Genomic DNA, 11,275 nt, shown 5'->3' on the forward strand with positions numbered 1-11,275 from the left:
CACAATTTGATTTTTGTTTCTTAACAGCATTTTCCATTTATTTTTAGTGGTCGACATAAGTATGTTGCTTTGATGACTTCTGTTGTATAAAGGCATCATACGTTACCTATCAAAATGATTGATTGAGTGCTGCTTGCTGTAGTTGTGAGTGATTCAATTCTATTTATATATATCTGTGAACATTGATCCTTCTGAAAACTTTTCTCCTTGTTAGTGGAACGATTGCTTGGGCGTAGAGAAAATGGAAATCATAAATGTGTGGACATGCTCTTTATTTTCTGACAACAAACAACAATAATAATGAGATGAACCCCAAAATACAAAGCATTCTCTATGGATTAATTGTTTTTATTTAATTAATGTTTTTAATATATAAATTATATTATATTTAAAATTATACTAAATAAGTATTTTAAATATATAAAATATATTTTAAATTTATAATAAATAATTTAAATTATGATTTAAAGTTAGCTTTAATTATTAATATTTTCTTAAAAGTTGAAATGTAATTCAGAAATAGAGATAATGCATGATAAATTAAAACAGAAAGAAGATTAAGAAGATAAAATGAGAGTAATCTTGAGACAAGAATTTTTTTTAACTAATTAATAATAGTGATGGTGATGTGTGAAATGTACATTTAGAGGAAAGAAGATACTAGTATAATTAATAGAGTGAGAAGATGAGAGTTTCATTCTTCAAATCACTTTTTTTCTAGTTTATAATAAACAAAATAATTATTTGAGATAAGACTCCTTTTTTATTATTAAGGGGAGAAGAGACACAGGAGTAAAGATAAAGAATCAGCACGATGGTTTACAAACAATTCTCCTAACACAATTATTTGTATAGATCGTCACTTGAGGAGAAAGTTATTGTATAAAACAATATAATATGATATCTTCTATATTGTGATGATGTTACCATGGAGATTTCAATCTTACAAAATTATTTAAATTTTTGCTAGTAGACGGTAGTTGGACAAATTTCAAGTGGCAACAAAAGAATAGTTAGTAGAATTTTTTTAATGTAAAATAAAAAAATTGTTAGCGGAGTTACTTCTGGCTGCTACCACGTTAGTAAGGACAATGCAAATACATAGATACATTGAAGTTGTTGAAAGATAATTAATAATAATAAAAAAAAGACAGCATTTTAAGAAAAGCAAAACAAAGTTACTATATTGAATCTATGCATGACGCTATTTCCCAACTCCCATGGAAGTTGGTTCCATTTTTCTATTTCTTAGACTAAAATGCATCACAAATTCAAAGCTCAAAATGAAAAATATTAAAAGAACATCAATAATTGGAAATGGTACTCTGCACTTTGGTAGATAGTTGCAATCTTTCATTGTGCCGACACTTTCGGTTTCTATTAATCTACTAATATTCCCTAAAACAATGTTGTAATTTGTGGTTTTCACATTTCCACAACACAAGCCATATTTTGGCAACAATCAAAATGTGAACAAAAATCTGCACATGTTTTATCTTTGAGGGAAAAATCTGCATATGGTTAGCCATATTTTGTCATTTCGTCATCATGATACTAGAATATTTAGTAAACCAGGCTAGGGTGTTTGTGGATTGAATTGGATCTCTTTTAAAGGGAAAAATCATCCAATTTAATCATTTTAATTTTATTAATTTATCCTTCAATTGATTTAGTATAAACTTTTAATCCAATCTAATTTAAAGCTGTTTTTGGAAGGGATTGGTTTTCGATTTTAATCCTATTTTTTTATTTTTTTAAAAATATTAAATAAAAGATAAGATATATAATGAATATAATAATAAATAATTTCAAATATCAAATATTTTATTTATATGTGATTATATAACTAATAAGAGAATATTTATTAACTCAAATATTTAGTAAATAAAAATAGAAACGAGTGATATATATATTATGTTTCTGTTTGGTTTCTAAAATTAAATTTGAAATTTGATTCAATCCAATAAATAATTTTGACTTTTCAATTTTTTGATTCCTTTTATTTTCGATTTATTTAGTTTTCGGTGTTTAGATGATTTTTTCGATTTGTATTAGATTGGATTGCTTTATGAATACTGCCTTCATGATTTTGCTGTATTCATGTGTACTTTTTGTTTTTCATCTTCAATGTTTCTGATGATTATAGACAATTAGGACCCAACTACGGAAAATGGTGAAGCAACCGACAATATGTTGCCCCCAATAATCACTCCTCCATCTCATGAAAATGTTGGTGAGACATAATTGTATGATAAATTATAGTATGATAGTGCACTAATAAGTCAAATATCTCTCTAGAAATGATGAAGATGATAAATGTTTTTTTTATTGAATTAGATATCAAGAGTGTTATCTAATTCATTTGATCATAAATTAATTCTAGTTGTGATTCAATTTTTTTTTTTACACAATAATATTGAATATAAGTTCTCACTGAATAAATAATTCTTAATGATATAAATGCAACAAGATCTTCCACAAATGCTATAATTCTTTGAGTTAGATGACAAATGGTTTAGTACTACTGCATGCTTAATCTTTTTTTATTTTTATTTTTATTAATAGTCCATGGAGAGCCAACGAAAGCACACATAGTGGCTGCACGTTACTTATTTAGGTCTAAGTTATAAAATACTACTAGTCAGAGTACAGGTTCAACCATATTGTAAAAATATTTTAGAAGCTAGTTAATTAAAATATTTAGTGAGATTCATGTTTAAAAATTACCCCAAAAAGAATATCATTAATATAATTAATTGCAATGCTGATTTTTTTTCGTCGGTGCTTTTCTAGGTGCAATGTTTTTCTTGCTTCTATTATTATGTACGAGAAAATAATATTTGAGTGTTTGATATTAGGAAAAACTTATTACAACTCACTTTATATAAATTCGAATATTAAATATAAAAATAAAAATCCTAATTTCACAATAGTTCAGTTTTATCTGGTATATATATATATATATAATGTAAAAAAGAGAGAAGGAAGCAACAATCACGCGGGTACGAGTGGCCAACCAAGCAATTTACATTCACATGTGATGGTGAACTAACTTCACGCGTACAATAAATAATTCAATTTTACTAATATTATCAACATAGTGACATGTATTCTTTCTTACCACTATAACTTGCTTGGATTGTTTCATGAAAGAAATTTATTTATTTATTTTTATAACTTATAAATAATGTTTATTTAATTCAATTTAAAAATTATATTCATAATTTTTTTTACTATCTCAATATATATTTTTTTATATACTCTTTTTTTAAGAGTAAATAGTGTACTAAAAGTGTAATTTTCAAATTATTATTATATAATATTTAATTACAAATTAACTTATATAATGAGTTTATTAACTTTTATAACAATTAGTTTAAAAATTAACCATGATCTCTAATTGGTTGATGATATAACCTTTTTTTTTATAATTTTTTTTGTTATTCCATTTTTTGTAAATACTTTAATATACACCATGATTTTAAATTTTAATAGAATGTTTTATTTTTAAAATAATTAATAGAAATTACCATTTTTTAAATCTTAATTACTTGAAAATATGTTTTTACAAACAATAATTAAATAAATATAACCTTTTTATATACTTTATATATTTATTAATTATCTTAACAATTTATTTGAATGCTGTAAAAAAAGCAATTAATTTGAATCAATACCTCTAATTCAATACACTAACTAACACACGTTTAACCGATAATAATTTGTAAATTTCAAGTTAACTTTTTTTTTAAAAAAAAGACAAGTTAACTTATACTACTAAATTCTTTTAATTAATTTTATTAAATACAATTTACATCAACCGATAGGTTATTGATTCTAGTGATCTCAAACTTAATTTTAGATTCCATTAATAATAATTAATCAATTTTTTTATAAAAATTAATCATCAATAAAATTTGTCAATATTCCACATAATATAAAAAGAATAATTTACTTCATCAAATTACTATTAATTTGCAATAAAGTTCATTTGTCACCAATATATCTTGATTTGCCCGTTTTCTTTCATCTTTCTAACGACATTACATAAATCATTGTTCTTAGGAGCAAAAAAAGTTGACGTTTGCAAATAGTGACACGCCAAATTAAGTTACACACAGAAAGACTCGTTCGTTTCCTTCTCTCACTTCCCCTTTTCTCGTCCATTGGTTCACTTCTTTTCATTCTCTCTCTCTCTGAGAAGGGTAAGAAGCCATTCAAGGAAATAAAAATCGCAGTCTTCAAAGAACGGGCACACAAGAAAGCGCGTTTTTTTTTCCTCTCAACGTAACGGATTTTCTCCTTCACTGTTTCCAACATACCCAGAGGGAAAAGAGAAAGTGGGTCTTCTTTTCTTCTCAGAAAGTTTCATTCTTGGCTTCGAATCTCTTCATTTTCTTGATCTCTGTCCAAAGGGTCTCGTGTAGTGTAGTGCCTTTTTTTTTTTTTTTCCTCTTTTTCTCGCTCTAGAGAATGGTGGCAGTGAGAAACATTGTGCTGCTGTTGCTTTGCATTACTGTTGTGGCTCCGATTGTGCTCTACACTGATCGCCTTGGCACCTTTGAGTCCCCTTCAAGTGAGTTTCAATTACTTTTCTTTATTCAAATTCATTTGCTTTGGCTATTTGCTAATGGTTTTAGTTTTCTTTGTGTTTGTTTTTGGAATGCATTCTGCAGACAAACAGGAGTTTATTGAAGATGTCACTGCTTTTGTAAGTGGTGATCTTGAATGATTCTTCAGTTCTTTTAGTAAAGGTTGAGAGAGAGAGATCTTTGAGTTTCTGAATATTCTTTTGTTTTAATGTGTCAGGCTTTCAGTGCAGCAGACTTTAGTCATTTGAATCTGTTACCCCAGGTGTGGTTTTATAGTTCTCTCTTTTCTTCTTTTTTTCCTTTTTTTCTAATTGTTGAATTTGTCATAATTTGTTATTTGTTGCTGAAATGTCTCATTTTGCAAACAGGAAACTTCAACGGCTGTGAAAGAACCTGTTAGGGTTGTGTATACTGAGGAGGATTCAACTAACAAAAGGAATTTGCCTCAAGGTATTTTGTTTGGGTGGGTTTCTCTGTTGTTCAGTGAGATTTTTTGGTCTTTTGAGCCGTATTTTTTGGGGTTTTGTTTGTTTGTTTGTTTGTTTGTTTGTTTGTTTTTCGTTAATATTTAGTTAATCATATTGTCATGTTGAACTAGGCTTGCAATTGGTGAAATCAAGGGAGCATGTGTTTGCCAGGATGTTGTCAACTACAACTGAGGAAGATCTGGCTAAAAAGGAGAACCCCATTAAACTGGTGACTGATGGAATTAAGCAAGGAAATCAAGGTGATGCATCTGGTGAAAATGTAAATGGGGAAGATGCTATTGATGTTGATGACAATGATGGGAAACTTGCTAAATCAATTAGTGCTTCTACTCAAGAGCCTGAAATTAAGGTAGGTGATATATAGTCCTCTCTCTTTCTCTCTCTGTCTCTCTCTCTCTCTGTGGTGTGCCAAGGCTAACCCTATACTGTGTACATTGATAGCTCTTAGATAAATTTGATTTCAATTGCAAACAGAAATTTGTAAATTGGTAGTTTTGATAGATGAATTCCTTGTGAGTTTAAATATGCATAGGTTTACGTCTCCCTGATGTAGGCATCTTTTTAGGCCAGACTGTGCATTTGCAGCAGAGGACATGCAACAAATTTATGCAGGGTGTGATGCAACCCTGTTCTGTGCAGATACAACATGATATTCATGTTGAATTGGTGCAATATCTTTTCCTTTTTCAGTCAAGGAAAGGGAACAAACAAGTTGCTAGTATAGCTATAATAGCATTGCCTGTGTAACATTCATTACTCCATTTTTCCAACTCCATTTATCAGAAAATTAATCATTCTAATGAAGGAAAACCAACCTCAATGCATCTTAAGATTTTTATTTGTTTCGCATCTGATGCATCTTTTTTCATGCTGCCATGCAGGAGCAACAACTAGCCACAGAAACTTCTAGCAAAATAAACCAAAAAGGTTCTGAATTGTCTGAAACCAATAAGCAGAATGATCGAACACCATCTGATGCCCGGGTGAAGCAGATAAAAGATCAGCTTATCCAAGCTAAGGTCTATCTTTCCCTTCCAGTTGTAAAATCCAACCCACATCTCACTCGGGAGCTTCGATTACGGGTAAAAGAAGTTTCACGAACACTTGGGGAAGCAATCAAAGATTCTGATTTACCTAGGAAGTATGTTCACCTTTAGGAATTCTGTTATATCTATCTTCATGTTTCCCTGTTATGTTATGATTCTCGAGCTTGTACTTACCTCATTTAGTTTCTCTTTCTACCAATACCATAGACATAATGAATAGCTCAATTTCTGCTCTGAGCTACATATTTGTTCAGTCTTAATCTATATTTGTGCTAATGGCAGTGCAAATGAGAGAATGAGGGCGATGGAGCAGACACTGATGAAAGGAAAGCAAGCTCAAGATGATTGTGCTGCTGTTGTGAAGAAGCTTAGGGCTATGCTCCACTCATCGGAGGAGCAGCTTCATGTTCTCAAGAAGCAGACTTTGTTCTTAACACAATTGACAGCAAAAACACTGCCCAAAGGTCTTCATTGTCTTCCATTGCGCCTTACTACTGAGTATCATAATATGAATTCTTCTCACCAACAATTCCCCCATCAAGAGAATTTAGAAGACCCCCATTTATACCATTATGCCATATTTTCAGACAACATATTAGCAACAGCTGTTGTTGTGAACTCAACTGTTTCCAATACTAAGGTAATCTTTACACTTTGAAAATTGTCTTGACATGTTTTTGGCTGCCAAGATCATTTAGAAACATCAAAGAAATTTGGTATGGCTGTTCTGTGGTGTAACTACACTTTATCTATCTAGTTTGAGTAATAAAAAACTTGTTTCTATTTCATTTTTGGCCTGAGTTTTTAAAAGATTTAATAAAACAAAAAATGAAGAAACTAAAAGCATCAATATCATTGATGCAAATGTTACTTTTGTTTCCTATTGACACCACTTGCTCATTATGATATTTTTTTTAATTAATTTGCAGGATGCCTCAAAACATGTTTTCCACATTGTCACTGATAGACTCAATTACGCAGCGATGAGGATGTGGTTTTTGGTGAATCCACCTGGCAAGGCAACCATTCAAGTTCAAAACATTGAAGACTTTACATGGTTGAATGCAAGTTACAGTCCTGTTCTTAAACAGTTGGGTTCCCAATCCATGATTGATTATTACTTCAAGGCTCATCGAGTAACTTCTGATTCAAATCTTAAGTTTCGGAATCCAAAGTATTTGTCTATCTTGAACCACCTCCGGTTCTATCTGCCTGAGATCTTTCCAAAGCTCAACAAAGTGCTGTTTTTGGATGATGATATTGTTGTGCAGAAGGATCTGACTGATCTGTGGTCAATTGATTTGAAAGGCAACGTAAATGGTGCTGTAGAAACTTGTGGAGAAAGTTTTCACCGATTTGATCGCTATCTCAACTTCTCAAATCCTCTTATTGCGAAGAATTTTGACCCACATGCTTGTGGGTGGGCATATGGTATGAATGTCTTTGATTTAGCAGAATGGAAGAGGCAAAACATCACAGAGGTTTACCACAACTGGCAGAATCTGGTATGTGATGTACTTTGGGTTACTTTTCAAGTAGTATCGCTTGTGATTGATAGGTACTTTAATTATATGTAAGATTAGTTACAAATATTATTTCATGAATAAAATTAATTGAATTACAATTACTACTAAGATCCGGCTGATACCTAGTCATTTGGCAATTGTTCTTAATGGCCCTACGGGGAAAGTTGAGACAGACTATCTGAAAATGTAGGAAATAGTAATGCGTTCAATGATATTTAATTGGGTTGTGAAAGATGTGAATGTATGGTTTGTTGTGTTTTTTTTTAAGGTGATATTCATTATGAATCCATTCAAACTGCATTTAGATTGCCATTAGTCCATCCTGTTTTTGAAATATTTTGTTTCTTTCTGATTTTCTTTTCTAATTAAACTAAAATGCAGAATCATGATAGACAACTATGGAAGTTAGGAACACTGCCACCAGGTCTCATAACATTCTGGAAACGCACTTTCCCGCTGAACCGATCTTGGCACATTTTAGGTCTTGGCTACAACCCCAATGTCAACCAAAGAGATATCGAGCAGTCTGCTGTTGTACACTATAATGGGAACATGAAACCGTGGCTTGAGATAAGTATTCCCAAGTTCCGACGTTACTGGACGAATTATGTTGATTATGATCATGTGTATTTGAGAGAATGCAACATCAATCCATAGATAGGTCGTTTTGGTATGTTTAATCATTGAAGTTTTCTTAGCATTTGCCAGCACCTTCTAGGTCTGCGATTCCATCTGTGTAGGGCTTCTACTTTTTTAAAGCTTTACAATTCTTTTTGTATACGTGTTCCTGTTTTTAAATTGGTATTTTTTGGTCTTGCAACCCTTGATCAGAAACCTGCAGAGAATGCTAACTGTACTTGTAAATGAAATGAAGAGGCTAGTTCTTTTTATTTCTTTGTGATTCTTCTTTGGCTCTATGTTTTAGATTGTACCCTCCCACCTCCCCTGCCCCTTTTTCAAAACAACTCGTCTTGTAGTCTTCCTTTTATTTCTTGTACATGTTTTTATTTAAGTTGACACTCTTCAATAGTGTATCTAGCTTTGTACAACCCTGTGTAGAGTGCTAGCTACTCTTTTGCTACATGTAATAATACAATACCTTGTGCAATTTATTAATTTTAACCCATCATTAATCCATTCTTGAATTTGTTTCTTCTTCCTATTGACATATAGCAATCAAATACCCTGGTTATCATTTCAATTTAGATGGGTTTTTAGTACCTTTTTTTCAATCTCCTTAACTTGTCCAAAACTTGTAAATTTTTTTTCTGAAAAATGTTTTTTATTTATAATTACAAGGAAAATATTTTTCTTATTTTTTCTATTTTCATTGTATTTTATACAATTTTCTTAAATCAAGAAACGAAGTAAAGTAATGTAGCATTTTTGTAATTAAAAATAAAAGCAGAAAACATTTTCTCAATCCAAATAACCTCCAGGGATTCCATTTTTTACTTTATAGATGTAACTCTAGCAGCTGAAGCTATTTTCATTTTGTTTGGTGGGCTATCAAGCTAAGAGGTTTATTGTCTGGAGGATAAGAAAAGGCAAAGTTGTTGAATATAATAAACGTAGGAGGTTGGCTCCACCGGCAATGTAATGTCTATATTTGGTGGCTTGGTTAGTGCCTCTTCACGTTTTCAGTATCATGTTTCTGATCTTTTTTTTTTTTTTTCAAGTGGCAGGCAGAGTATGGACAGATAATGGTTAAGAAATGTTGCTATATATATAAACGGAGAAAAGTAGAAGTACAAGTATGCTCAAGTGTGCATGCTTGTGACTTGATTATTTATGAATATAAGATGGAAGTAGGTTTGAGTGGAGTGAAGAATGCATCAAAAAAATGTTCATGTAACACCAAAAAAAACATGGGGAATAATTAATGCGAAATTATTTTAGTTTAATTAGATGTTTTAGGTTTGAATTTTTTATATGTAAATATATTAAATATTTAGAGAAAGAGCTTTATCAATCATAATAATTTTATTTAATTCAAACATAATTAGTTTTAATAAAAGATAGGCATAATCTAGACTAAAAAAAAATGTCATGTGGTTTACACGATAACCTATTTTGGTAGGGATCCATTTACAGATCTGTCACCCAATAGGACATGCATAGAAATGATGACAATTCAGCACAACAACAAGTATCTTCAAAGAATCAACACTTTTGTTTTCACGTGGTGGTGGAACCCATTGTGTTTATTTTATTGACAAGTATTTTTTTATTTTGTGTGTGTGTGTGTGTGTGGAGGGTGTTTCTTATTATGATCACGTGCGTTTCCATAGGGGGGAATGGGCTTTCTTGAGAAAATGATAGTACAAGTCACAATAGCCCGAAATTGGACAACAAAAGTGTGAACTGTCAGTGATTTGTGAAGATAACCGATAAGAAAAAATGTGGTTTAGAGAAAAGTAATGAAAGAGACTTTGGAGCAAAAATATAATTGCTTTAATTTTTTTTAACTTGCCCATGTACAGGTGCAGGGTATATATTAATTGGCATCTCGAGTGAGGAAACTTGTTAAGTAAGAAAGTGGAAGTTTTGTACATTATTGATTTGAAATGAACTAATTTTATAAGATATTTTAGTTCATATATAAATGGTACTAGTTGGTAAGGTCTTATTTTGATCACTGGGGCTCAATTGGAAACTAATGACAATTAATTCCTGGTGACTTGTTGGATGTACAAAAATTTAAGTAACTTAGTGGATATAAAAATCATGAATTTGATGTAAATAAATGAACTTTGAAATATGATATTAATGGTGAGTAGTTTTAAAAAAAATTCTTAAACAAAAGATAATGATAATAATAATAGTGACAACGACAACAATAAGAGTGATATGAATATTTAGTTCTCGGTGGCAGGGAGTGTATGCTCCAACCAAGATTTTATAGCTGCCCTGAAGTCTGAAAAGGAGCTTGATGTGCCATATCCATGATTATAGTATAGCAATAGTAAACAAATTTGTTTAAGCGTGTCCCTCACATTTTTCTTCATGCTCATTTTTTCTACACTTCTCTTTGTCTCTCTTTCTTCCATGAGTGTTCCGTGTTGGCCTTACAATTTAATTGATGTATATGAACGTGACTTGGATGTAACCCATAAGAAATGTGGAAGACTCATTTCTCATGTTCATTCAAAATGGACAATATGGAGTATGTATCTGAGTTAGATTTAGCTTACACGTCTAGCCAACATTGCTTGGGCCGTGATACAATGTGTTGCAAGTAAAGGAAACAAGAAATGTTACTTGTACCTGTAAAAGACCTTCCCAAATAAATAATGCTTTTCATACCACAATTGCCTTTATATAAATTTAGAAAGAATGAATAGTACTTTGAACAGAAGCACAATCGGACTTAGAGAAGATGTTAACAAATACTTTTTTTTAATTATCGCTGTATGGTAAGATGAGATATCTTGATGAACTTCAGTTATTTGGGTTGAGATTAATATTCAGTCTGAAAGTTAATCATGCTTATATTTTATAGGAATTAAACTCAGGTTTTCTTTCACAAACCCAATTTCTATTATCAATCGAAACATCAAACATATTTATTCATTAGATACAAATAAAAGTATTGACTAAAAAATTTAACGTACTATTATTAT

General features: G+C 30.9%; 1 protein-coding gene across 1 annotated transcript; it reads left to right on the forward strand.

Annotated features, from left to right (window-relative positions):
* Positions 1-4,039: 4,039 nt before the first annotated feature.
* Positions 4,040-8,542, forward strand: LOC100778251 (probable galacturonosyltransferase 4). Its single transcript, XM_003534954.4, has 9 exons — positions 4,040-4,576; positions 4,677-4,711; positions 4,810-4,854; positions 4,961-5,042; positions 5,191-5,429; positions 5,962-6,221; positions 6,409-6,766; positions 7,056-7,631; positions 8,034-8,542. Exons 1-9 carry the CDS (start codon positions 4,474-4,476, stop codon positions 8,307-8,309), a joined length of 1,974 nt encoding a protein of 657 aa, XP_003535002.1. The 5' UTR covers positions 4,040-4,473; the 3' UTR covers positions 8,310-8,542.
* The last annotated feature ends 2,733 nt before the right edge of the window (positions 8,543-11,275 follow it).

The sequence above is a fragment of the Glycine max genome, chromosome 9 (assembly GCF_000004515.6).
Source record: "Glycine max cultivar Williams 82 chromosome 9, Glycine_max_v4.0, whole genome shotgun sequence".
NCBI classification, from domain to species: domain Eukaryota; kingdom Viridiplantae; phylum Streptophyta; class Magnoliopsida; order Fabales; family Fabaceae; genus Glycine; species Glycine max.

What these genes read in the sequence shown, in the direction of transcription:
- LOC100778251 (XM_003534954.4), top strand. Translation starts at nt 4,474, where the DNA reads ATGGTGGCAGTGAGAAACATTGTGCTGCTGTTGCTTTGCATTACTGTT. An exon ending in CAAAAGGAATTTGCCTCAAG is followed by an intron (nt 5,043 to 5,190) that starts GTATTTTGTTTG and finishes ATGTTGAACTAG; the next exon opens with GCTTGCAATTGGTGAAATCA. An exon ending in CTCAAGAGCCTGAAATTAAG is followed by an intron (nt 5,430 to 5,961) that starts GTAGGTGATATA and finishes GCTGCCATGCAG; the next exon opens with GAGCAACAACTAGCCACAGA.